Consider the following 27,369-nt stretch of genomic DNA (forward strand, 5'->3'; position numbering starts at 1 on the left):
GGGAGCTGGGGGTGCTCAGCCTGGAGAAGAGGAGGCTGAGGGGAGCCCTCATCGCTCTCTGCAACTGCCTGAAAGGAGGCTGGAGCCGGGGGGGGTCAGTCTTTTCTCCCCAGGAACAAGCGATAGGACAAGGGGAAACAGCCTCAAGTTGTGCCAGGGGAGATTTAGGTTAGACATTAGGAAAAACTTCTTCACTGAAAGGGTTGTCAAGCACTGGCACAGGCTGCCCAGGAAGTGGTTGAGTCCCCATCCCTGGGGCTGTTTAAAAGATGGGGAGACGGGGCACTTAGGGACGTGGTTTAGTGGTGGCCTTGGCAGTGTTAGACTTACGCCTGGACTCGATCTTAAAGGTCTTTTCCAACCTAATTGATTCTATGTACTTGGCTGTGAAGGTTCTGCCATCAGTCTGCTATAAAGTCTTATAAAGAAGCATCCTTACTTGTTTCACTGAATGTGCTTGGATCAGAAGCAAAGAAGAGGACGTCGATCAGATCAGAGGCTGGACCGCTGTGATACTGCTTTAGTGCATTTAAAGCTCTGTCAAAGAAGAAGATAGCCAGGTTATGTGCACAGCATTAATTCCTTCAGAGATCCCTGTGCACCTTAGGGCCCAGTGACGGAAGACTGTGGGCACAGATTCAACTCTTCCAAAGCCGAAAAATGTTACCCCACAACAGACTAATCCCATCTAATTGCTGCATCCCCCAGCCCTTGCACACACCTCGCTTATGCTGGCCAGGCTTCCGCTTTCTGCTACTACTCCAGTTTGACGCAGTCAGACCTTGTGCCGAGCCTTTTCGGCACATTAATTCAGCAAAGAGCTACACACTTCTCCTGCCAGGATGGAAAAGGCTCTACACAGAATCCAGTGAGTACCAGAAGCGATACAACACAGGACCAAAATACGTAGCTGAGTGTGGGATGAGGGGCAGGAGAGGAAGAGGGAAGAGCAGGACCATACCAGACAGCAGGTAGATAAATCTAGGCTGTTGTGACACTGTAGCATAACACATCCAATTGAGTTATCCCAGTATGGGCTCCCTCAGTAGCTAGCAGAAAAAGAAAGGCACATCCAAAAGGTGGATGCCTCCCCTAAGCGGAGCTGCTGTAGGAGTAAGAGGAATAAGATAGGAAAGGAAAGAAACCAAGCCCAGTGAAGTAACCTGAGATCTGTCTCAGAAGAGCTTTTCCAGAATAAACTCAGCAATTTTCAACTGCCTTTTGCACTCCTGAGCAGAGTGACCGCAGGTGAGCTGCAGCCCCGTGGCCCTTACCTTTTCAGCCTGTTGTAGGTGACATCGTTGGCTAATTTCAGCAGGCGGTACGAGCTCTCTCGGTCCAAGCTCAGCATGCCATCTCGAGATTCCTCAAAGGCAATGGTCACTGCTTTGGAGGTGACACGGGTTACAATGCCGGTGGAGAGCTGATCACCCTGGCCAGCTGAATCGTACAGGCCCACAATGTCCCCTGCAAAGACAAGTTTGAAGAGAGAGCGTGAAGTGGGGCAAACATTTTGAAAAGAAGCTCCTTTGGGGAGCCCAGCAACCAAGCACGGGCCAGTGCAGACAGCAGAACCATCTACACCACCCACAGCTCTAGCACAGTCTTTCTCGCCAAGGTCAGAATTTGTGTCAAGCCCATAAACGAAGGAGAATATCCTTCTCTTAGCTGACAGAAAGCACACAGCAAGAGGGGACAAAAGGACAACTAGCAGTGAGAAGACACCAGAGAGCAATAAACCAGCTGACTTCAGGGCTCCGCACACCACAGGTCTTGGGGTGGAGGCCAGCAGTGCTCTCCATAGCCACAGCTGCTCAGAAAGCCACCATGCTTTCATGCAGACCTGACTTCTCTGAACTCTCAGACAAACCATTTGACATCCATTTTATGTGTTAATAATAGCCGAGGGGTCTGCATGACAATATGTGCCCCCAGATGACCGCTGCATGCCAGTCAGCAGAACTAAGAAAGACCAGAGATTTTTAAGGACTCGCTACAGCTTTTCACAGTCACTGTGAGACAACGAAAGAGTCGAATTACACAGTGTAATGGCGAAATGGAGATTTTGAGCAGGATGTCTGACTAAGTTTGTAACTTAGCTGGGGCTCACATCCACCGAGTATTAAATTTCAGATGTACAAACTACGGGAAGCTTTCCTCCGAAAGGTCCATCAGCTCTTACATTAAAATGCTTGCATCCCAGGAATAATTTACTGCTACAGCAATGTTATTTCTCTTTGAAGAGCACTGGCAGATGCTGCCGAGGCTGTGACCCCAATCTGCAACGAGTCATTTTAATTTCAAAGGCCAGCAGCTTGGAGGCCTGGGTGACAAAGAACGCACCAACAAACCGAACTTCAACACACTTCAAAACAGCACCATCGTGCGACCGGGGTCAGCCACAGTCTGGCTCCCCGTGACGCACCTGCTTAGCAAGCTCAATGATCTAGCAAACTAAACCAAGAAAATTACTAAACGAAACCAGAAAGTGATCTGGTGCAGCCAGCTTCTCTCTTGTGGACCAGTTTTGGAGAGTGCAAGGCAATATCCTTGTTGCCTAAGGAAAAGAGAAGAAGGGTCTCTGCAGGCCAAAAATAGAGAGCATACTGCAGACTCACTTGGAACTACTTCAGTGTCAAACCCAAGTTCCGAGGGGTAAGCCTGCACAGCCGGTTACAGCATGGCAGGCAGCGTCCTCGCCTTCCTCGGATACCGGCAACAGCTCAGCTCTGACACTCCTGGTCGTGTTTGCGTGGAAGTGACAGCAGAGGGTGAGACACAAGTGAAAAGGGCACCGGCTGACGTGCTGGTGACTCTGTGTTTCTCTAGTACCTTTACTTCCAACAGAAACGCAGGCGTGTCAACTAATAATGGTACATACTTCACTTCTTTCTCTTCCTCGCCAAAAGTAACAGTACCGGGAAGGGGAGAAATACGGCAACTCAGGAAGGAAAAAGAAAATCCACTTTCCATTTGGCAATTAAAGTGTGAGCGACAAAAGCTCCTTACCTCCCGCAAGACATATGCATGAACACTTTGGCTTGTACAAAGAATGCCACAAAATCCTTAATGACAAGGGACCAAGGCTTTGTTTTTATGGATTCAGAAGGAGGAAAGCCAGCTCTTCAATCACCAGCACTGTTTTCTGGTGCAACATACACGTCTGTAACAAGCCGAGGGAAAAAGAGGCTGTTTTTCTCTAGATTCAACCTGTAGCAACAACATTTTCTCCCTTCCTTTTTTGCATCAATTGCTCACTCTTTACAAACATCACACTAGAAAGATGTTAGGAAGAAGACATCGGTCATCTCTTACTCTACTTCGCACCGACAGGAATATCACTTACCAGGCCCGAAACTGTTATAGGGCAGCTCGGCACCTGCATCGTATTTCCTAGGCTGGAACGTCACGAGCAGCCGTCCGTAGAGGCCGGTTCTCTGGTTGGCAGCTTGGAGTTTTAGCAAGCAGACGCCTCTGCGCTGCAGCTCCTTCAGGGAGACGCTTTCCTGCCAGGCCCTGGAAACCACACACAGGCATGAAAAACATCTGCTGGACTGAAGCCGAGATTGAAAGCTTCAGATGACAAAACAGAAAAAGACAGGGGGAGGAGATGGGAAAGAAGGGGAAGGACAGTGGCAAAAGAGACATCAGCTTGTTGAGGTGTTGGCTTACACGATCGCTTTGTAGTGATGTAACTAGATTGGCTTCCACAGGCTTATTTTGAGAAACAGGGCGATGCTCACAGAGCCTGGAGAAGATGCAACATCTGGTTTTGTGTGTTTTCCCCTCTCCTGTCCGGGTGTGAAAAGGAAGGACCTGCCCAGTTACCCACGTCCCACGACCCAGGAGAGAATAACCTGAATTTTCTCCTATCACATATAAGGGCTAAAATGGAAGATTTACCATTCTTTTACATGAAGCTGTGCTAACCTCCAACAAGCATCCCACAGGTGGCTGCACGGGGAAGAGGAGCGGGTCTGGCACAGACTTGCAGGCTACGAGTGACTATGGCACAAAATACAGGCAGTAGCTTTGCAGACTGCTGTCCTTTGGGCCCAAAGTCTGCTGCAGCAGCTGCGTTTGCTCCACGGCCTCACCCGGGGGGGTGTCTTTATTTTTGAATAGATCAAAACAAAAAGGAAAATCCCCCAGGTTTATTCTCCTTAGTCCCCCAGTTTGGTTTGTAGGTTGGTCTGTAGGGAGTTGAAGCGTCAGGGAACTTCAGGCAGCTGTGGGACAGCCTCCTCCTGGCACTCAGCGTCCTCGGGGCTGGGTGAGGCCAGGCCTTACCAGCGCCAGAGCTGGGGGTGCCTGCAGCCCTGGCACGGCCCCACGCGACCCAGGGGCCTGGTGATCCCCCCGCCCGCCCCGGCACCCCGAACCCAGGTGAGCCAGGTGGGGTTTGGTTTCAGCTGGAGCCCCAGGGCAGGAGGGCAGGGCTGGGGGGGCTGCAGGGTCCCAGCACCCCCCGGGGTCTGGGGGAGGAGACAGGGAGCCCCAAGGTGCTGCTGGTGTGAGCTTGGATCCTATAGGTGACAGCAAGCCCTAAAGCCTAAGTCTAAGAGGGATTCCTACAGGGATGAGCTGGTCCTAGAGGAGTGAGTCCGGCAGGGTTTCCCATGAGTGAGAGCAGGCCCTATAGGGTGGGTTTCCTATTGGGATGTGCTGGTTATATAGGAGCGAGAACAGCAGCATTTCCTCTAAGTGACAGCAGCTCCTATAGGAGTGAGTCAGCAGGGCTTCTTATAGGTGACACAAGTCCCTCAGAGGTGTGTCTGCCAGGGTTTCCCAGAGGTGCCAGCAGGCCCTATAGGGGTGCTAGCAGTGTTTCCCAGAGGTGCCAGCAGGCCCTATAGGGGTGCTAGCAGTGTTTCCCAGAGGTGCCAGCAGGGCCCGTCAGGGTTTCCCATAGGTGGCCAGGGGCCTGGCCAGGAGCGGTGCCTCGGGCTGCTCTCGGCGGCAGCAGGCCCTGCGGCTCCCCGCCGCGGGCGGCCCGGCCGTACCTGCTCTCGGCGAGCTCGGCCTCCCGCTCCTCCCGCAGCAGCTCCAGGTGCCGCTCCGCCGCCTCCGCCGCCATGGCCCCGCCCCTTCGCTCCGCCGGGCACTTCCACTTCCGGGGCGGGGGTCGGGGTCACCGCGATGGCGGCGGCCGGGCGGCGGGCGGCAGGTGAGGCAGGGCGGGACGGGACGGGACGCTCCGAGCTCCGCTCCGGCCGGGGGAGCGCAGGAGGGAGGCGGCGGGGCAGGGTCTCCACCGCCGGCAGTCTGAACGGCGCGGCCCAGCCCCTCCGCGGCCTCCCCCCGGGGCCGGGGCCCCGGCCCCTCCGCGGGCCCGGCGAGCCCCCGCGGCCTCCCCGCGCAGGGCAGGCGCTCCAGCCCGCGGCCGGCCCCTGGCCCTGGGTTATCCCCGTGGGGGAAGGCCTGGGAGGTGACCGGAGCACAAGAGGAGCGACTCAGGTCTTCGCCAGTATCAGCCGTGGAGCAGCCAGAAAGCTGGGAGGGGGGTGACCGTTAGCAAAAAGGAGAATTAACTTTACAGCTTTTTTCTAGCCTGGTATGAACCTTTCAGCCAAATCCAGGGGGTGGGGGGGGTGTAGGGACTCCATCGACCCCTCCCTGCCTCGCTGGGCTGGGCAGCTGGCAGGGCGCTGGCCCCGGGAGCAGGCTGGGGGCTCGGGGCCCTGGCTTTGGTTTCTGTGCCGGCTGAGTGCGACCTTGGTGAGCCGCAGCCTCTGCAAGCGAGGTGGTTAAGTACGTTTGGTTTTAAGAGGTCTTTCCAGTCCCTGGTATTGGTCGTGCTTTGGCTGGGGGGTGAAAGAGGTGATGTTCCTGCAAAGAAGCTGTGCACAGTCTGTCTTGTAATTAAGCAAATTGTTCCAGAAAGCGTATTGTTGTCCCCGAGAACACAGGGGTAAATCCCCGAGCACGTGTTTTTAGGCCTTCATCTCTTTCTGCTAATTAACAGTCTGTGCAGGGCCAGCTCCTTTCCAAAAAGTGCTGAACCTACACTCAGAGTGTAATTTAAGTTGTAGTAAGCCACTTGTTCTTTGAATATTTGTGTATTGGAACGGTGACACAGCTTCGCTGTTTCGGTGAGCGTTAGCTCGTGTATATGTCACTCTGAAAAGCATGAATGCATTTTTCTAATTCCCGTCTTCCGTTGTCGTTACTTGTTCGGCTACGTAGCTCCTCCGCTCCTCCTGTCTAGAAGGAAGAGGTGTGCTTGGGACGGTGAAAACCCAGACACAGGAGGGTTAAAAGCAAATCTGCTGACCCTGCCCCGTTCACCGGGTTTCACTTGGCATCATGGTGTCTGCTTGGGAGCTAACGGCCAGTGAGTGGCTGGCAGTGCGCCTTGTCTCCCTTCTCCCTTTTCAAGTGGGCACTTTGTAAGGCTGAGTAGAAGTTGCTGAGAGTCACCTGGTAAATGTTGTGTAATAGCTCCCCTCCCCTTTCTGAGGGTCCGGGGGCTGGGAAGGATCCTTCTGGCAGAGTCGGTTGGTCCTCAGAATTAAAAGAGTGCAGCACAGTGTTCTTCAGGCCGCGTGTTCCTCCCCTCTGCCTTTCGGTCACGTTGTTTTCCAAAAGAGGTGGGATGCTCTGAGTGGATCCATATTAAATTGTTGTGTCTAGCTGGAAGTGTCACTTGAAATAAGCGTGTTTGCAGCGGGAGGCCTTTCTTGTGCTCTCTTGCAATGCTGCACGCAACTGATGGGTCCTTCCTCTTATCATGTATCTTGTTTTGCTTCCCCCTTTACCTTTGCTTCTCATGATAAAACTGAACAAAGCTTTTACAGGCAGAAGAATGGTACCACGAAGCTGACCGGCGCTGTGACACTTCAGCATTGCCGTAATGCTGCCTCGCCAGGGACTAAAAGCCCAGCAGTTGCTGCTTATTTTTAATTCTTTTTTCCCTCTTTCCCTTTTAGCCTTCTTGCTTTCATCTGCAGTACGGCACCAGAGTTCCCAGAGCACGTCACCGCAGCAAGGGTAATGTCAAATGACTTTCTGCTTTGTCTTTTGCACCTTGAAATGCTGACCTTCCTTGGTGGGGGTGGGGAGGGCAGCTTGGTTTTCCTTTGGACAGGAGGCTTGTCTGACCACTTTGTCGGTCTGTCGCTTCCCAATAAGTTTTGGACTCTCTGCCTACCTTCAGTCACCTTTGCCAGAAGGATGCTTCCGTTGATTTGTGAAATTAAGCAGCAGAGTCTAGAGACAGATAATTAGATCCTCTGCTGAGAAAAGGGCCGCAGTGTGGGCTCAGCCCGTAGTAGACAACAGAGAAGCCGCTCAAGTCAGGACATTGCAAGCTCCTCAACTGCAGAAAGGGCTTCAGCTGGCGCTCGTCTCTTTAGGGCAGGTAGTCGGCTCCTCAGGCAAGGTTCATCTCCTGCCTGGAGTCTCTGATGTCTGATAAATACTGAACTTGTACTGCCATCTTCATAAAGTGTGCTCGACAGCCCAAGCGTTAGAATACAGCGAGCCAGGGAACTTCAGGCTTCTTCTGTTTCAGCACTTTGAGAGCTGCTTGTTTGTGTCTTTATTTTGTTTCCCCTGCTGGGATCTCAGGCAGAGGTGCCTGGGCAGAGCTGCAGGCTGTGCTGCTGCTTGCTTTAACCAGGAGGGGACACTGCAGAAATAGAGAACTCGGGTGAGCGGCATCGGGGAAAAATGGCAAGATTTGCTCGTTCCCTCTGCGCTGGTCCCCAAGCGTGTGGGAACACAGTCTGGATCTCTGCCTCTGTGCCGCAGCGCCCAGCGCTGTTACTAAACCCCGCAACAGACCCACGAAGCCTTGGTGCTCGTGGTTACGTACTTGCTCGCAAGTGCTTGGAGTTTCTGTTAAATTAAAGCCCTTTGAGAGGCATTGCTGGGCATTACAGAGTAAACTGATGAAACACAACTGCTGTTGTGTTAATTTTGCCTTCTTTCACTGACATCTGATGTTGTTTCCTGAATATTTTATGCAGTTTGCGCATCCTGTGTTATTTATAGAAAGCGCGGATCTGAGCGCACAGGAAATTCTGAATTTCCCATTCGTGATGGAGACGGTGTTTACTGAGCAGCACCTTTCTCTTCAAATTTCAGAAACCAATACCTTTCTGGTCGTCTCATGGAGACCCAGGGTGAATCTCCCTCCTCTTTAAATCTAAAGTTCTCTTTGTGCTATTGTGGATTCCTGCTTAATAAGGAACTATAATCTGATGCCTTTCGGTCGTGTGTCTCTTTCCGAGTCAAGGCATTTGGCATCTCTCAGGATGATCCCTGAATGCTGCAGGATGGACTGGTGCCTCCTTTCCCTGCCCCCTGGAGCGTGTACCGCAGTTCTGATGGAAGTACTGAAGTACTGTCCCTGCTTAGAGTGGTGCTTTTCTCTCCAGTTCTTTGGGAACAAATCAATCGTTTTTGTAACTGGCTTTTATGCAGAGATGTAAACAGCTGCCTCTGGTCCTCCTTGTCGTTGCTCCTTGTCCTAGAGATCTTGAAAAACAGCTAATTATAAGCAAGTGCCATTTGCATTTTTTCCACTCAAACTCACACTGTGAGTTTCGCACAGTGTTTCATTTTTGAATTAACACCCTGTGGCACATTTGAGCAGCATTAATTGCTGTTCAGCTCTGATGTTTTGAACGGGGTTCTCGTGATTTAGTGCTGTCTGTGCCGCTGTCAAGAAAGGCGGCGTGTGCATGCAAATACCTGCGGTACTGACTGTACAGGGCTTGAGGCGGTCAGGAATTAGTTCAGTTTTGAGGCAGAGGATCCCTCCCAGAGATAATCTTGAGAAAAACAGAAAGAATCCACCATGACAGCTAATGAGAACATGTTGCTGGCTGCTAGCTGAAACGCCCCGGGCGGTTTTCAGTCTTTTGTTCTGTAGCCATACTGTAGCCTGCTTGCCTTCAGGCCCCCAGTTTATTCACTAAACTGAAGGCGACGCGTGTTGTGCCAGCCATATACCATTTTCAGTAAGTAAAGAGCAACATCTAAGTATAGAAAGCAGAGCAGGCTTCAGGTAAGATGTCTTCTGCACAGAATTTGTCATTCAGGTGCTGGTGCAGTTTGAGCTGTGGTTGCTCCTGCAATTGTGTGAGTGCTGAGCATCCTTTAGGGACACTAAAAAGCATCCAAAGGGACACGTCTGTGATGCTGGGGAGTCCCCCGGGCTGGGCACTGGGAGGGTGTTCAGGGACTGATGCGATGTCTGGAAACAGAGAGGCTCTTGTCTCAGCGGTGTAGTTGCAGAGTGTTTGAAAAGAGATGTCATTAAAGCGACGCTGTATCACAACAGTGGAAGCCACCCTTTCAAGAAGAATAAGGATTTAATTTGCACCTTTTAGTAGAATATCTTGGTGCTCAAAGTCATCATGAGAAACGACACTTGTGCTTGGCTGGCTGGGCGTGGGACAGCGCACGCTCCTGCTCCCGTCTGTGGCCAGCCTGAACCCAGATAGGCGTGGGCCTGAGAAGTCCTGTTGGGCGCCTCTGCTAGTCCCTACCCAGCGTGGTATTGTCGATTGCAGACAGAGGTGCTAATAGCACAGAAGAGGCTTTTGAGCTAAATGTTTGTGGAGTTAAACGCTGAATCGCACTGGGGGTGGGAGAAGCCGTTATTATTGCCATTCAGGGAGTGCAGCTGTAAGTGACAAAGGAAGAGCAGCCTCATAACTCTCCTGCAAAGAACCCAGCTGTGGTCTTAAGGCCCTCTCTAAACTATCTATTTAACAGAGAAGAGCTTCAAAACCCAGAGGAAAAAAGGATGCGTGTGAGTCATTCATGTGTAGCGCTGGAGGCTTGTTTAAGAATGCTCGTTAGCCCTTCTTCCCCATCAAAGGCACGTTGCCTCCTCCCGGATGCTCCCCGCTACCCGATAACTTCAGAGCTTTGGATTTGGTGCTGAAGTGGGCTGAGGAGCATTAAGGCGTTCAGCCTCTCAGCTCTGCTGGAGGTAGCTTGTATCTATACCTGGAAAAGCTTAACAAAAGCCTTTTATCCAAAACTCAGGTGTAAGCAAGGCTTAAGGTAGGTCTCGTTCCATTGGGGTTGGTGACAAAATTCCAGTCTGTATAAACGAGGTGGTAGAAAGTCACCGGTGGTCGCCGAGCTCGCTCACCACTAGCACATCCAGCTGCAGGTCTCAAGGTCAGGAACGAGAGCTAACCTAGCCCGCGTGGATCTTCGGTTAATTTCCAGTCTGTTTCTTCCTGCACTCTTCCTTTGTTTCAAAGGATTTCAAATAACATTCTGAAGTGGGAAGTAAATAAAACAAAAACAAACCCCAAACAAACAGAAAAAGGGGAAAAAATAAATCAATTTCCCCATACTGAACTTTATGATAGGATGGGAGTAAAGCAAACCAACCACTGAGGCATTTATCCCTTTTGCTTTAAGCTTGCTGCAATTCGTGGTGGACCTGAATGACGTTCAGCCCTGGGAGCAGCGACTGTGTGTGGTGGAGCGTTTGCAGGCTGAACTCAGAAATGAGGCCAAGTGTTTTCTGCATGTTTTTGAGCAGCCGCCTGATAGGGGCTGCAGCTTCGGCACTTTCGCAGCATTTCTTGTCCTTCTGGAGTGCTTTTGCCAGGTGTTGGGAGGAAGGTCTGGGGACTTTGCCATATCCAGTGTCCTCCATGGGATTAAGTCCTAGGGAGGTAACATGGCGTTGGCCTTGCCTGCCACCCTCTCCATAATGCTTAAGACCAGGACAGAAAACCTCGCCTTGCCCATGAGCTGCTACAAAGTGAAATGTGATGTGTGGGAAATGGCCTTCTGGCCCACATGGGCTTTGGGTCAAGTCTTTCATACTGACAAATCATTAAGTCTCCTGTACAACTTCTGCTCCCCCAGAGAAAAACCGCTTTCTACTCCCTCTCCAGCTTGTTGTACCTTTTTTCCTCTCTTCATGTTTTACATCTCTTGACAGTATCTGTGTGCCACAAGTGACTCTTACCTTATCGTTCACAGGCTTGTTGCCAAAACATCTCTGACTTCACCCCCATGGCCTGAAATGAAACTTCCAGATCCAGTAGAAGAAGCGAAGTTTCATGCAGGTAATGGTCTCGCGTATCCGAGGGGAGACTGGCACTCCAGTATTGCCGCTGGTGGCCTGACTGAGCATAAATGAGTGTCTTCAATGATTGGAGCTAGTTTTTGTTCTTTGCATTTTCGTCTCATTTCTGGCATGTGTTAGTGTCACTGGACTTGTGCTCCAGCTGGTGGTGTTGGAGATATGGGTAGAATATGAGGTCTCCTTAGTTTATGACAGCTTGTAGCACTCCCAGAGGAATCTTACCTGATGTGATATGTTGCTTTCTAAAGCATGAAACAAGCCTTTTGGACAGGAGAAAACAATTATTTTTCTTTTAATGGATAAATCAAAAAGCCGAAGCCAGCACAAGCAGTTGGATGGTGGGCACATCAGAGAGCTGGTGTATTTTAGTGCGTAAACCAGAACGCTAGAGCCAGCATAAGCAGTTGGATGGTGGGCACATCACAGAGCTGCAGAGGTGTGACATAAGGCAGTGAGCAGCTGGGCAGTGACGTAATGTTTGCGAACACATTCTTGTCCCCACATCTAGTCAGGACCGTTGAACGGGTCCTCCTGAAAGGAGCACGTGGAGCGTGCAGTGGTCAGCCCCCCGAGTCAGCGAGTGAAGTGCCCATAGCTGTTTCGCAGCCATCCTTATTGCCTAGCCTTACTAGAACGTGTCGGTCTTCCACTTGCAACCAGACACAGGTTCCCCTGGCAGTTGGGGATGTGAAAATCAAATACAAATGAGGCATGTGTCTAGCCTCGTATTGCCCAGGTGGGGCTGTTGTCGTCCAGACCGTGCTAGGGACGGTTGTGGGGAAGCCAACACGTATCCAGGATGTCTCCCAGAACCAGGCAGTAATGAGCCCCAGCGGGTGAGCTGCTTCTGCAGTTGCTGTGGTGGTGGCAATTAGGAGTTGTGGGCTTCATGCAGGCAATGAGCTCCTGTGTATATGCAGTCTTGCTGTCTCCTTGCGTTAGCCCCCGGGGCGTCTGTGAAAGGCACCTGACTTCGCTGCTTTAGGTGGGAGACCCAGGAAGTAAAGGAGAGGAGTGGTTTTACAAGGAGAGAGCGAGAGGAGAAAAGCTGAGTTGTGGCCACCTTTTTGCAGATAGTCTGCTATCATCTGCCTGAAGCGTGTTCGTAACTGTGAGCGATGTGCGTTGGAGAGAGCCTCCTGCTCCAGGTCTCCTCTCTGGTTGTTTTTCATCCTGTTTTTTATCTCCTTTGCGCTCCTGGGATTGCTGAAGTGACAGATGAGTGTTCTGTCCCGGAGCCTGACTTGACCCAGTAGTGAACCATAAACTGCTCAGCTGGATCTGCTGAAGCCCTGTGGTGAGCAGGGTCCCATGTTCCCCTGGCTGATTCACATGGGATCCTCGGGGCTGCTGTGATTTCCCTGCCTTGTAACCTCCTGCTGTTTATGAGCTTGCATCGTTACCTCCTGGCTGTGCTTATCCAAAGCTAATGACAGCGAGAGCATGTGAATTCTGCCTTCTGTTTTCCTGCTGGCTATGGAAACAGCCACGGATATTTTAGGAAGGGTTGCTCCACACGGTGCTGAGATACAAGGCACCCTAACAATCAAATGGTAACATCAGTTGATGTTTCCTGTCAGTAGAGGTGTTTGGAAGAGTTATCAACAACTTCAGAACCCAAGCACAGTGAAGAAAATGTACCTTTTTTGGTTACAAAAAGATGAGAAAGCCCCAGGGCAGAAAGTTGAAATTTGACGAGGAAATAACCCTTGTTAGAGCATGCCTCTGCATGGTTTTGGCTAAGAGAAAATTGTAGGCCAGCATTTTGAAATTTTCATTTTGAAATGTTGACCGCAGGACTGCTGATATACCTAGAGCAGCAGTTTAGAGCGGGAAGAAATTTATTGTACCCGTTGTGCCGTTGAGGGCATAACAAAGAGAAGGGGGTTGTATTTTTTCTCTGGACTTCTTGTAGTGGACCACTGTGAATCAGAGAAAAGAGTACCCAGGGGATTTTTCTTCTGGGACGGCAATTTCAGCAACACAAAAGATAAACTCTTCATCCTAGTGGGAACTGCAGCAGCTACTGCCTTGCAAATAATTTCTGTTCTTACATCTACCTTTAATAGTTTGCATCTGCTGGGTTGAAACTTGGACACTTTCAGCGTGTTCCTGTAAGGGCTGGGTTTGGGTTGACTGGCTGCTAAATTCTTGTCTGTCCCAAATGGATGTTGTTTTGCTTACATTCCAAGAAAAAATGATTCAGCTACTTTTGAGGACAATGAAGAAAATCTATTTTTCCAGTTATAGAAAATTTGTTCTTTTCCTGACCAGCTCAAGAGCGTGGAAAAGCTGCTATTTGGCAGTGGAATGGCACTCGTTAATACCTTCTGATGTTCCCATAAAAATTGGTTTTGGCTTCACTGCATGGGAAGCTGATCACAGAAAACAGAGTTTGCTCATGTGCAGGACCTCGTCCCTGGGATTTGTACTGCTCCGGGCACCTGCTCTGCGTGCATGTGCCTACGGGCAGAGATTTGCTGGAAGAGAGTGAGGGAGAGGTCTCTCTTGCCTCTGCTGCAGGTACGAGTTCTCAGGCCAGGCTTTGTTGGTATGTTGGAGCCCTTTTGCCTGTGTGCTTTGCCAGACTCTTCCTGATGTTCCTGCGTGCCTTACACAGTGCCTCTGGAAATGGAGGGGAGCTCCCGTCCAGATGTTGGATGCATGGACAAGCGCTCTTTTCTGGAACGCTTTATATCTGAATACAGTGCATTTTAGGATGCCTAAGAAATAGGCTGAGAAGTCAAGTCTTGGATTAGCCGTACAGTATATATTAGGTGTTTACTTAAGCATGGGTTTGCCAGCAACTAAAATACAAGTAGGTCATTAAGTTTACGAAAGGGAGGCTCACACCCCGTAGGAAACAACATTGCTGTTGATCCTTGCTTAAAGATTCCCGGAAGATAAGAGTCTTGGTGGGAGAGCAGTGTGGCTGAATTCATTCTGAACAGCTCTTCGCTCCTTGCTGGGTTTTCTACACTGATTCCTTCCCTGCTGTTTGCCAACAGAAGTGGTACAAAAGGTGAACAAGATGATCGCAGCGGGGCAGTACGGAAGGCTCTTTGCTGTGGTCCACTTTGCCAGCAAGCAGTGGAAGATAACCAGTGAAGACTTGATTATGATGGACAATGTACTGGAGGCTGAGTGTGGAGACCGAATCCGGATGGAAAAGGTGATGTGCCATGCTTCCGCAGCGCCTGTGATGCCATGCTGTGTATGGGGCCAGAGCAGATTGCTTGCGAGCGCTCCTTGAGGCAAAACCCATAACCAGTTTCTAAAAACACGTCCTGAAGAGCTCCCGTCGGCTCTCCCATTCTTACTCCAGCTATTTGCTTTGCCTTAGTTTTGTTCCAATTCCAGTTACTCTGTTAGCGATAACATTATTGTGATTTCTGTTGACCGGGGTTGTAATGAGTCGTGCCAGACTCTGTTAGGAGACAGATTTTTGTTGTACTAACTCCATCCAAAAAAAGAAAATTACAGTTGTTGATTCTAGAGATGGCAGCTGAAGACTGTGTTTACCTTGAGCCTCCAACACCCAAAATACTTGCAGTGCTCCCAGAGGGACTGTCACTGCTCAGTGCTTTGCAAGATCCTTATCAGGCTGAGTGTGTTGGGTGGAGGGAGAGGGATGGTGCCTGTAGGGGAGAATTGCCAAGATGCAATTCAATAGCTTTATCCTTAGCTTTGGTTAACTAGCAGCAACTTGTAGAGGCTCGTTAATCCGAATCTTAAATGAAAGATTATGAAGTGGGATTCTGTTGGCTTAATCTTAATGTTGACTGTTGGAGCCAAGGAAGCAGTTAGGGAGAGCCGGGCAGTTTTTCTACTCATCCATTGCTTTGAAGTCCAGTTTTGAGGCAGCTTTTCAGGCATGCCTTCAGCTGTGTCCTGCATCCTTGTGTACAACAGAGAGGGGTGATTTGCATGGAGCAGCCAGCTAGGAATGCAAAGGTCTAGATGGGAGTGAAGAAGGTGAAAAACTTTCCTAACCACCATAATCCTTTGGGGATTTCACTGGCAAGTATCTGCCTAAAACAAAAGTCAGAACATCTTATGACCATTTATACGTTGCGTTTAACTGCTGCCGTACAATTAGTGGGGGGAAGGAGGCAGGCTGTAAGAAATGCTGCCTCTTTTCACAATATCCTTTCTATTGTCCTGCCCGCTCCTTTAGACGGGCAGGGGGTTGAAATGCCCCGAAACAAAAGGGCTGATCCCTGGGTGGTGAATCCCCACCCCCCCTCCCCGAGATGTTCATTTCTTTATTGCCCAATTGAGGCCTCACGGAGGAGAATGAGGAAGGTCTTTCTCTACTGGGATATGTGGCAATTGCTGTAAAAACCCAATGATTTTAGGAGCTGCCATTCATTCAGATGCCACACAAGGCATATTCTTCTTCTTCCCTGTATTGCTTTTCCTGCCTTTTACAACTGTTGGTGAGCCAGAACAGGAAGGTTCAGTGTGTTCTGATCAACATGAAAGATACTTCTGAAGTATGTTCTGGTAGGATAAGCTCTCCTGGAAGACTGTTTAATGAATCTGTTTCTTGCCTGTTAGCTGCCTTTCCCCACCATCCCTCTCTAGTAACAGTGGCAGGTTTGAAATGTATAAAGGCCTGGTTTTAAGCAGTTTGACTCCTTCGTGGTGGCTGTAGAATTTGGAAGATGTTGTTTGCGTTTCTCCTGGGACAATGAACCAGTGATATATGTCTGATTTATTTTCCATAGGTTTTGCTGGTTGGTGCTGATGACTTCACGCTGATTGGAAGGCCGCTCCTGGGGTAAGATAGCTCATACAAGAATTATCTTCAAGACGATTCTTATACTTAATTGTAGCTTCAGGGCTCCTACAGTCCCCGAAACTGAAGAGAAACCTGGATTTATCAGCACTAGCTTTTTTCCCAGCCCTGTGCCTTTTGAAAGAGTCCCCAATAAAAGCAGCTCATCAGCCTCTGCTGGCTCTAACCATTGCCACAGTGCCAGAGTAGAGCAGCAGTACCCATTTCTAAGGTAACGGTAGGGTATTCACCTCTGTTGGGTTGGATCTTTTTGTCATGGTATAAGCCTTGCACAAACTAGCAGTAGATCTTGCTCTTCAACATCTTTATTCCCTTACCCTAATTTCGGTGATAGTCATCTTGGATTAATCCCTTAATTTGACTTGGGTTTTTTTAACCCATTTCTTTTTGCCCTTGTCTTAACCCAGCAGGCCTTAATCTTCATTTTAGTGTTCCTAATTTTCCCTTCCTCCTAGTCACATAGTCCAGCAGCCACAGAACTGGGGAGCAGGCGTTTACCCCCTTGGCCCCATCTCCATCCCAGTGCTGCAGGCCTCGCTGTACGCGCTGGCAGAACACCTGGCTCCTCAGCCTTTTCGTTACCAAAGGGCAGTGGTGTGCGGACCAGGCGTTATTGCTCGGCTCTTAGCACGAGCCAGAAGCAAAGTCATGAGCTATTGTTTTCCCCAGGACGTGAGGTTTTAGTAGTAAAACGCAAGTCAAGATAAGGTGGGTCGCAGGTGCTCAGAGTGGAAGCCCTGGCTGTGGTCTGGTTGCAGGCTGAACAGCACGTTTAGGTCTTGGCTTGAACTGCAGCAACTTTGGCAGAGGGTGGTCAGGTAAGGAGGAACTTGTACGTCAGAGAACTATTTCTTGGTGGCTTGTAGGTTCTGGTGAGAAATACCACATGGTTTCAGATTGGTTTCACTTCAGAGTGCTTTCTGTGGTACCAGGGGGCTGTTGCTATTTGAGAGTGACTTGTAGCATGTTTGTACAGTTGATAACATGACTTCAGTTGCACTGGCTGAACTGCCTCGGGTTCCCGGTGTTAGGCAGGATTTTGAGGGCTGCCAGTCCTTTTAACGGTACTGCAAATAGATCTGGAATAGCAGAATGTCAGGAGTCTTTGAATTATTGCCAGATATTGCAGTTGCAAAAGATTTTAGGAAGGGGAATCTCATTATTAGGACTAGAAATGTCATCTTGCAGAAGTTCAAATAAGAGCCCAGGTTCTGCAGCCGGGGATATGCCGTGTCAGGCAGTTCAGGAGCACCATCCTTCACCTGGCTCTCTCCACTAGTGGCCCTGGGGTGGTTCTGTGTACCGCTCAGTTTGCGTGCGGGACTTGGCGTGTGGCTCGAGACCCAGGAGCTCTGGGACAGGAAGAAAAACAGCTGTTTGGTTCCTGCAAGTGCTCTACATGTGTGGAAAGTGGTGTCAGTTGCTTGAAGCAGACCACACCGCACATCTGCCAGTGTTAGCTTGAACTCCAGTAACTCTGGGAGGAGGAGGCGGCTGAGCAGGCAGAATGAAAGGCTGGTGGAGAGGTGCCGCCCTCCCTCCCAGCTGGAGGGAAACCTCCCGAGTCCCGGCTCTGCGGTATGGACTGAGGAAAGGAAAGCAGAACCCAGCGTGTCACCCGCAACGCGGGCTCCAGATCTTTCACATAGTTCCCAGTCGTGCCTAAGCCACAAACATTTTGCAGGGGAGATAAGAGGTGGGATGCAAACAAAGGTGGTTTGGTTTTTCTGTTGTTTTAAAAGTAAACACATCCGTGAATGCTTGCACCAGTGTCTGCGTAAGACAGTTCAGTACAGCTGCACTCCCTGTTCAAACTCGGAGGAGGGCAGGAACTTGTCCTGTTCTGGACAGATGGTCATGTTTTAATTTTCTGTAGCAGTCGGATACCTCCCAAGATGACACTCCTCTAAAGCCTTAAAAAACAACAGTGCAACAAAACATATCTGCGTGGCAGAGGCTATTCTGGGAACTTCTAGCTGGCTTCTGCTCTGGAATCTGTTGGGGATTGTGTTTGTTCAGGCAACTTGCTGTCTGGTCGATTGGCACAAGGGTATCAAGCAGTATGCGGTTGTACTTTGCTTAGCTGTATAATGCAGAAATTGTTGTGCACTTTTAAAGCTGTGATTAGAAGTGAGAATAACCTCGGGCCAGTTTGCATTGCAGGCCATCAGCTGAGTGCCCTCAGCTATTTTAGACCTGAGTAAAATGAATAGTGCCTCTATGAGAAAGTTTAGCTTATTTCTAGACAAAGTACAGCTGATGGGAATGTTTTCCTTTAGATGAACCCTGCTCTTTCTCCTCCTATCTGCCCGTTTTTGCAGTGGCTTCAGTGAAATGGCAAAGGGCCTTGGACCTGTTCTCCCAGACAGCCAGGCTGGGATTCGGTCACCTTCTGCAGGGAGCAAGCGAGCCTGTCAGCTGAAATTACCGCCTCGAAGAGTTACGATCCTTTGGGCCTGTAGGCTGTCTGGATCTGCTTCATGCAATAGCTTTCAGCCCAACTTAAATCTGTGAGATTTCAGCGTGAATTTTTCTTGCCTCCTGCGAGAGTCTGATAGATGTGCTTTGTCTTGAAACGTTTTGCTGCTGAAAGCAGCAGGCCTGACTGTCTGTGTCAGGCTCTGGGAAATGTGTGACCCCCTTTTTATTTTTATGGACATTCCAGTCATACCTAAAACATTTGATAAGGACTTTTTTTTTCCTTGAGCTCTCTTGCTGAGAACTTTTCTGTTCATGTGCACTTCACCAGCAAGTTGGTTTCTGCTGTGCTTCAGCCGTTCAGCCAGCAGGACCTAGTGCTTTGTCCAACAGAAGGGCTCATCAGGGCCTCTTGGCCTTGAGCTTTGTCTTGCAGAGTGAAGCCATGCTTCGATACTCAACTATGTCTCAACAATACCCGTAAAGATTTGCTTGAAAGCATGTCAACATGCATGAGCAATGCGGGGGGACACACTTATCTCCAGATCTGTGTCGGTGTTTCTCCTTTTGGCTGGATGCTACTCAAGGCCTAGGACAGCTAGCGTGGTCCGGCGGTGAGAGCTGTATCAGGGATTGCTGTGCTGCCGCAGACCCTGGCTCTCCCCAGAGCAGCACGGACATTGCAGGGACTGGGTCACTATCTGGCCTGGCCGCTGTCCAGTTTTCCCACGTGATCATCGTTACTGAGTTTCTTACATGCCTTTACAGTCCAAGCCTGGGAGAAGTCAGTGGGAGTTTAGCTTTCTTTTTGCCTTCGGTGGGCAGGAATTAGACCCAGAAAGTCTACGTCCCTAATCAGAGCGGTAAAACACGGCCAGCCCCCGGCGCACAGCTCACTTTTTGGTTTCTTTCCGAGCGCTGCAAAGCTTGCTGTGTGTTTCAGTAGTGCTGTTGGGTCCTGTCGCTGGGCTGGATCTGGATAACATCCTTTAGCTGGGATGTCAGGGAGACCCAGTGATCTCTTAAAATCTAGATTATCTTAGGTCTGTTTGCTTCTGGGCTAGTCACTAATGCAGATATATCGGTTTTCTCCTCTGGCTGTCCTTCCCTCCTCCCTCAAGGATTCAATCTCCGATATATATTACACCCCAGAGAGTAAATGTTAAGAGAGATGGTAAATGGCTCAAAGCCTTTGGCCTCCTAGTGACCTTGCTGGAACAGTTAGGCTAGATGGGCTTCTCCCCTCTACCCCCCTTAAGTGCAGACAGAGTCGTTTGTCAGGAAAATGTTCTTTAAATGTCTTCCGGCGGCAAAGTGAGCATGCTAATGAGTTTTTAATAGTATTCTGCAGGGATGCTGCATGAAAGAGTGTCTCTTCCTCCTCCGTCGTGGCTGTTGATTAAAACCATGCTTTCCAAAGCTTTAGTCTGGCTCTTGTCTGGAGGCACTTATCTTCCCAGAGAGGAGCTGCTGTGCAGACAGGTAGCTGGTCCTCCAGCGTGTGCTTCAGACCCCCTTGTTTTCCAGCTCTGGCGTTTTTCAGAGAGCAGCTAGAAATCCCAGCGCTCTTTTTTCTAACTTCAGCGGGAATTCTCTCGGAGCTCTGCAGCATCCCTGGGTGGGCAGGAGGTGTGTTTGCAAGGTAATGTGGAGGGACGAATCACTCTCTGATTTTACTCACCTGCGAAGGAAGTACAGGCCATGCTCTTCTCTTCATCTCCATCCTCGGGGAGGGAGGGTGTTTACTTGCTGAGAATTTCCATGTGTAGAAATGAGATCTAGAAATAATTTGAGTCTTTGAGTGGTCTTGCCACTCAGCCTGAGCCCCGCCAGCTGCGGGGCAGGGAGCAGTACCTGAAGTCCTCAGCGAGTCCCCGTCTTCTCTTCCAATTTGGGGTAAACAAGCAGGACAGACCACGAGTGGGAGGCAGAAGAGAGAGGCATGCGGGAGGAGAAGTGACTTGCTCCAGCAGCCAATTAGCTGTGCTTTCTGCTGGAAACAGTGGGCCAAATCTCCTTTCCCTGGGCCTTTGCCAGGAGTTACTCGGGTGAGCAAGGTGAGAAGACTTTCTTCCAGCTCTCTGTGATGCTTTACAGAAGGAGGGAGGACTTCAGCGGTGACCAGCATAGCACAGGAGAAGGGGCCACGGCTGGGTTTAACGTGTACTGTGAGCAAAGTAGGACACATCAGATGATGTGAATGTGCCAGGGGAATTTATCTTACTGTAATCCTACAAGTTCCTGCAGGTTTGTCTTACCGCTGCCTCCGTAGCTGTTTCTGATCTTATCCCTCACATGACAGAGAGGTACTGCCCTGCAAACTATCACATCGCTTGGCTGATCCACGTACAGCACCTGGAGGCTTTGGGTTTTGCACCATGAAGCCAACAGCCTGGCAGATTTCCCTCCTTCCGTGGTGACTTTGTAGCTCCTGTGGATCGGGGCTCTGTAAGGCGGGATGTGTTATCTGCGCGTCGCTTTTCCCCAGAAACCTGCTCATTGGTAAGAGGAGAATGTCAATAATGAAAAAGTGATACTTCTGAAATTTATTTTGAAGGAGAGATCTCGTCCGTGTGGAGGCTACTGTGATTGAAAAGACGGAGTCATGGCCAAAAATTAACATGCGCTTTTGGAAGAGGCACAACTACCAAAGGAAGAAAAGTAAGATGAAAAGAATGCAGAGCTTCCTTCCCTGCTGTTTTGTTGCTGGATCCGGGAGGGGGAGGTATCACGGCACAAGGGTGGTGCCTGGGGAAGGAGACTCGTCCGCCACGTCCCCAGGCCCCCTCATGGCACAGCACCTCTTCCCAGCTGCTGCCCCGGCTGGGCCCGCTGTATCTGGAGCATGGTGACTTAATATTCCCTTGGTCCAGCACCCTTTGTTGGATAGCCTTCCAAAAGACCTTGCTGAAAAAAAATATCCTGGGCAGAAAAGCAATCCTGTTCTCTTTCCAAAGCCTTAAATATTGGATATGTAATCACAGCTTAACAAGTCGTAACAAGTATCCTGTGGCAGGCTTTTTGATTGCCAACTGCCTGCCCCTCCTCAGCTGGGACTGAGAGAGAGAAAAACTATGACTGTTTTTTTTATGGAACGGATGCTAAAACCTTGACCAGCCTGACCCAGTCCCACGGGAGCTCTGCCTAGAGCTCGTTCATGCCGTACCAGCGGTGTACAGCTGTCCTGCCCACGTGGCAGCATCTGCCAGCACCCCCTCCGAGGGGCCGTCGCGCCTCGGCGTGCCTTAGGCTAACTTAGGTGAGCCAGCGGGAGCCTTCCGAAAGATACGCAACAGGTTTGTGCTCTCACCTGACCTCTTTTTTTCCTCTTTTCATTCTTTTTCAGTCATCGTGACCCCACAGACCGTCCTTCGGATAAACACCATAGAAATCTTCCCCTGTTTGTCATGATGGATTGATCGGGTGTCGTGTGGCTTGGGTTTATTATTGCTTTAGGCAATTATGGAAATAAAACTGCCTTGTCATTGGAAAGTTCTGGACTTCTTGCTGTTGTTGGAAATGGAAATCTATATGTACTTTCTTTAAAAAAAACAAAACAAAACAAAATGAAATATTTTTTTTAACTATTATTTCAGCCGTGATGGTGTTTATTTCTCAGGAGTTTTAAACAAGCCAGGATCCATTGCTAGCTGTCAAGCTGCTTCATGCCAACTGGGTCTGCTTTTGCCTGCGCACCTCTCTCTGTACTTCACGAATTCAGGCTCTCAGCTGTGTCTTAAAAATACCGTGGGCTTCGCTGGTTGTGGAAGCAAAGGGCCATCCGCCTCCCCGTCCCAGGGGGAGGCTCTGAGCCGGGGAGGCAGAATCTGTGTGTATAATTAGGCAATTTAAAGAGCCCGTTGCTGCACTTCGTTATTCGTGTCCTTGCGAGTTTCCCTGCCCTGGGACCGCGAGCGCGCGGAGGGCTAGCAGGGAGGCGGCATGTTTGGGTGGGCTGGTTTGCCCTCTGGAAGCACTCCTTGCCCTCCACAGGCTGCAGATACCTCACCGTAAACAGGTGAGGTGTTTTTTAAGAGTGCGAAGTGTAATTTTGCCCCCCGCCCCTCTTGCGCTCCTGACGAAAGCCCTGCTGCTCTGTGCACGCCGTTCCTGGCACTGTATGGCTTCGGGGAGTACTCTGGGGTGCAGCGTGGCCCACAGCAGGCGTGGGGCTGAAGAGCGCAGTGAAACAAGATGACTGCAGGATCCCAGATCTGCTCCCAGATCCGTGTTAAGTGGTGAAAATCCTTCTTAAAGATCAGCAACAGGAGACGCAGCTGAGAACTTACCCTCTTAAAGGTGAGCCAGAGTCTATTGCCTAGCAATAAGTGGTGGGTATAATACCATCACAATAACAGATACCAGTGGCTCGGGGGTGATTTCATGCCTGTTCCACAGACTTGGTGCTTGGCCTACTGAGTGTATTTTCACGTCTAGATCTCGGTGTTTTCTCTCCACTTTGCAAGTCGAGCACCGTCACTCACTGAGCAGCATGTGGAAGGCCGGGTTCAGCGGGCTTACCCAGCCGGGGTCTGCGTGTGTCTCTGGGCTGCAGTAACAGCCAGGAGGGGCTTCCCAGAGCTTCCAGCGGGCTCTCAGGGTGGCTGTCGGATTCCCTACCGCTACCATGAGCGGCGGTAAGTGGGCCCCGCTCACCTTGTCCCTTCTCTAGGGAACACCTTGCTTCAAATGAGTCGGGAGGAGAGTGCATACGGGTGTCCTTACGCACCCCCGCTGCGACTTCTGCACAGGACGAGGCTGCCCACAGCCTGGTGCTGAAGGAAGTGCTGGGTTTGAACGTAACTATAGCTGGGTCTTGTCTCGTCTTTCCAATCTCCCGAGTCGGTATAAACCTTCAGGAGATCACTGTGGGTGCCATAAATGGCAAGCTCAATGGTTCAGGCTGCATTTTGTCTTCAGCTGGAGAAAGATCCAGGCATGCTTGGGTTAAGCTCGTTCTCTAGTCACTGGAGAGAGATGGTCATCTGCAGCGGCTGACTCATCTCTTCCCCTTGAGGATGGTCTGGCACAAACAGCTCTTGGGAGATGCTGTTCCTTCTCCGCTGACTGTACAAGGAGGTTGGACACCTAGATTTTAAACCGCTAATGGTAATATGAAGGCAGGCCCCTTTCTGCGACCAGCTGGGGCCGTCGCATCCTTGTTTCCAAGCTCTCGCACATGGAAGGCGGCAGGGGGACCTCTCCTCCAGCAATCATCTCCCACCTCTTCCCCCTCTCCCAAAGGCAGCTCCGGTTCCGATCCCGGCAGCAGCGGCGAGTGGCGACGTGTTGCAGGCTGGCGCGAGGACCGTGGCAGCGACTGCCTCCCAGTTACAGACTGTTCGCAGGCCGCGGCGGAGGCAGCGTTGCCAGCCGAAGCGATTTTACCGGAAACCTCACGGTCCCTCTGTTTCTTAAGGCACGTGAGCGCTGGGGCTGAGAACCAGCGTGCACGTCTGGGCTGCCCGAGGATGGAGCGGGATTTTCTGTCCTTCCCGGTTATGGAGAAACACTTGAAAATAACAAGAGACTTCAAGGCTCAGAAATAGGGAAGGAAGGGCCCAGTGTCGACTGAGAAGAAAAAGCAAATGTCTTAAGTTGATCTGTAAAACTGGTCCCCCCCCCCAAAAAAGCCCTTGGGAAATGTAATTCTAATCCAAGTGAGACCCTATATGAAATTAGGGTGGCCTCCCAGCATTTTGGGGGGAGAAAAATGCGGGAAGGGAAAACTCGACCAATATCAGGAAGTCTTGGGTTTTGTTTTGAAAATTTTGTAATGTAAAATTAGAGCAAAATATTCAGGTTTTATTGAACTGGTGCATTCAGGCTAAAGGGGATTATTTTTGACATTTTCTTCAGGGGAATTTAAAGAAAAAGCCTTTTGCTGTTCCAAGTGGAAGCAGAAATCCCCGGTTCTTCTCTGGAGTGAAGTTGCAAGTCTCCATCTGGCTTCACGTACTGGGGGGTGGCCGCTTGTGAGCCTCTTTCTGGCTGCTAAACGTGGTTTGCCACACTTAAATGGTTTAAGAGCAGAAATTTCTCAACAAAGCAGGCTTTTTTTTTTTTTTTTTTCCCTAAGCACTGATTCATAGTGGAAATTTATCTGTTAGGACAAAACCTCTTGTTGGACAGCAGGTCAGATCAGGGTGGAATTTGAGAGATGCTTTGCCCGGAGCCTCTGACGATGAGGCACGCGCGTGGGTTAGCCGAGAGCCGGGCCCGCGCTCCGGCCAGCCAGCCCCTCTCAAGCAAAACTGCGGCGTTTGTCCCCCGTCATCTCCCCTCCGTGCTCTTTGGCTTTGTGCAAATACGGAGCCGCTGCCGGCGGGAGGCCGGGGAGCCGGAGCGAAGGGCATCTCTGCTCCCAGTCAGACCCGCGTTCCAGCGCGTGCTCCCTGCCCGCTGGCCACAAAGCCGCTGCCTGGTCTGCTTTCTCTCTCCTGCTTTCGAAGAACGTCAGTAGGGCTCCGCTTCGTCCCCGGCAGAAGGACAACAGGCTTTGCAATGCTGACATTTTTCTGCAATAAGGGAGCGTTGTTTGCTCGCCAGCCGGGCTGCCGAGAGGTTTGCTCGGGAGGAGCTGTTGGGAGGTGCCATTGCTTCTCTGCCAGCTCCGCCTTGGCCTCGCGTCGCTCTCGCGTCCCCTGTTTGGAGCGTGACTGGCGGGGTGCAGCAGGCCGGATTCCTGGCTCCGCTGCTCTCCGGATCCCGGTCGGCCCGCGCAGTCCCCCCGGACGCCCCTCGCTCCCCCTTCTCCCACCTCTCTGGAGGAGTGCAGGGAGGTGTGTGGCCAAGCCCCAGCCAAGCGTGCGGCGTGGCAGCGAACGGCGCGCACTGTTGCACAAGCGACCAGGGAACTGCTGGCCTGGCTGACCGTCAGCCCAGCCGCGACCTCAGCCCCCGCCGTCGCACCTTCATTCGCGTCTGGCTGCAGGTTTTTTCCCTCCCCCTCAGATACAGATGCTTTCGAGAGCTGCGTTTGGAGCGAGGTTTCGATCGTTGAAAGGCTAATGCTGTTCTTCTGAACCCTCCAACGGGCTGTGATGGTCACGGCTGCTCGGATGCGAAGTCTGCAGCGTGGATTTGGGTTTCGCATCCTGACAACAGTAAGATCATCGTCGTTGAAGGAGAAATGGCCCGTGCTGGCCGTCCTGCAGGGTAGCTTTCTGCAGCCCATCTCCAGAGCTCTGTCTGGACGAGTTTTCAATTACCTACATGATGGGGTTCCTCTTCCTCCCCTTGGCAAGTGGTTCTGTGTTCTAAAATAAGCTCCACAAGCAAAGCCATTCCACGCAGCGGGAAGGCTTCCCGTTGCGAGGATCCATTCCTTGGGCAGCCTAACGAAGCGTGACGGACGTGGTAAGCGTCGGCGTCCTTTCCTCCTGACGGCCCGCTCCTGCAGAAAAACAAAAGCGCACGAAATTCTCGCTTTGGGACCCAAGGGCCGGCAAAGGGATTTAGCAACTTAGTTGTGATATTTGGATCTGCTTAACATTCACGCGCTCTGCCGTGTCACGAGCTGCAGGCGTTTATCCTGTTGAAGCCGCGAGGCAGCTTGCAAAGCTCACGGGCCACGTCGTTCGGAAGGGAATCGCTGTTAATGTGCCCCTTTGGTGTGTTCTTTTCTTCCCTGTCGGCTTTGCGAAGGCGTCTTTGAACTCTTACGTGGAGCCAGATTTATTTTCTCAGCATGGTCTGGACCCGTTTTGGCTGCGTGTCGAAATACGCTTTAGCGGTTAGAAATCAGCAACAGACAGAACGTAACACCAGGAAACCGCGGCGGTTTGATTTTTCTTGCACTAGAGGTTTTCTTGTCTCTTTTGACCAAAAAAAATAGCCCCTTCCTTAAGAAGAGAACGGGAACGCTTCACCCCCGGGTCCAGGCTGATGCAAAGCCCTTAGGGAGAAGTCCGACAGCGGCCAGCAGCCCCGGCGTGAGCAAGCGCTGGGGCTAGGTGCCTTTCGTCTGCTTTCTCTCTCCCTATTTATAGAACACGGGAGAAGCGATGGGGATCCACATCCTCGCTCCTGCCGCGTCTCTGCCCGGCTGCTGGGGCAGCATTCGCGGGGCCGAAGCAAAGTCAGGGTCTGATTTCGGTAGGAACGGAGCGAGTCTGCAAAGCCACTGAGAAAGGAGAGGGCCCTGAAGTCCGGGAGCGCTTTTTAATTACACGCTGGCTTTGCTATAGCAACCAAAACTATGTTTATTGACAGGGTGGCGTGGCCTCAGTTATATTCTTGGAGAGCGTTCCCCGACGGCCCCGTCCGACGTTAACTCTCAAGAGGCGCGCTGACAGCGAAGCTGGCCGCGTACAGCGCTGTCTCAGTAGGAACGATGTTTGCGCAGTCATCGACGAGCGACGATTCCGTGGGATCGGTGAGCTCGAAACGCGGGGTCTGAGCCCTTCGAGCGGCTGCGCAGGAGATGAGCTGAACGCCGGGGGGCCAAAGCTTTGAAATACCTTGGTCGTTTTTGAAAACAGGGTGCCGGCTCCAAAGTCGGCTTGAAATTGAGTTGGTTTCTGCATAGATCTTCCAGCCTCCCGCACCTTCGCATCATCTAAAGGAGAGAAAAGGCACCGGCTTGCTTTTTGTCTTCCTCTCCTAAATAAACACAAACACGCCACTGCTCTTCCTTTTGGAAGCAGCAAAGTTCAGGTTTTGGGGGAGCGCTCAAAACAGCCGATGATGCGGCAGGGATTTAGTTTGGGCCATGGTACGGGACTCCCCTGATTCGAGGCTACAGCCCAAGGTGATTTGGTTCTTTGTCTGCTTTAGGACAACTCTTTATTTCCACTGGATTTTTGTTTGCAGGGACATGATTCATGGGTGCCTTTGGCCTCCTTCCCGGTGCAGACTCCACATCTTTAAAAAACTGCAAGTATGGAATAGCCTGACCACAAATATGTCAACAGAAAACAATATCTACTCCACCTGCTTTCATCCGGCACCGCCGCAGGTGCTTTGTTACGCCGGAGGTGGCTTATTCAGCGATCGCAGATGATAAAGCCGTGTTTCCACTGTCGCCCAGCTGAAAGGTGCCCAGCAGACGTGGGACCGCGTAGGCGCTGGTGCCGAACAC

General features: G+C 50.9%; 2 protein-coding genes across 4 annotated transcripts in view; one reads left to right on the forward strand and one right to left on the reverse strand.

Moving 5' to 3' along the window:
- The window catches only part of IGHMBP2 (immunoglobulin mu DNA binding protein 2), a 44,559-nt gene extending 39,455 nt beyond the window's left edge, over positions 1–5,104 (reverse strand). For both annotated transcript variants that reach the window (XM_087739447.1, XM_087739455.1), the window contains exons 1-4: positions 5,004–5,104; positions 3,347–3,516; positions 1,275–1,467; positions 440–537 (exon numbers count right to left, since the gene is read on the reverse strand). In XM_087739447.1, the coding sequence (XP_087595573.1) occupies positions 440–537; positions 1,275–1,467; positions 3,347–3,516; positions 5,004–5,077 (535 nt within the window). In that variant the 5' untranslated portion in view covers positions 5,078–5,104. The remainder of the gene's footprint in view (positions 1–439; positions 538–1,274; positions 1,468–3,346; positions 3,517–5,003) is intronic.
- On the forward strand, positions 5,084–22,500 carry MRPL21 (mitochondrial ribosomal protein L21). Of its 2 annotated transcripts, XM_087739483.1 has the most exons (8): positions 5,084–5,167; positions 6,930–6,990; positions 10,963–11,048; positions 14,077–14,240; positions 15,799–15,851; positions 20,845–20,948; positions 21,218–21,221; positions 22,422–22,500. In XM_087739483.1, exons 1-8 carry the CDS (start codon positions 5,140–5,142, stop codon positions 22,483–22,485), a joined length of 564 nt encoding a protein of 187 aa, XP_087595609.1. In that variant the 5' UTR covers positions 5,084–5,139; the 3' UTR covers positions 22,486–22,500. The 2 variants fall into 2 exon arrangements, with proteins under 2 accessions (XP_087595609.1, XP_087595601.1); XM_087739475.1 differs by lacking the exons at positions 21,218–21,221; positions 22,422–22,500 and adding an exon at positions 21,634–21,856 and having other exon boundaries at positions 5,085–5,167.
- The last annotated feature ends 4,869 nt before the right edge of the window (positions 22,501–27,369 follow it).

Source organism: Nipponia nippon, unplaced genomic scaffold (assembly GCF_047370975.1).
Source record: "Nipponia nippon isolate SJK-2023a ecotype South Korea unplaced genomic scaffold, ASM4737097v1 scaffold_10, whole genome shotgun sequence".
NCBI classification, from domain to species: Eukaryota; Metazoa; Chordata; class Aves; order Pelecaniformes; family Threskiornithidae; genus Nipponia; species Nipponia nippon.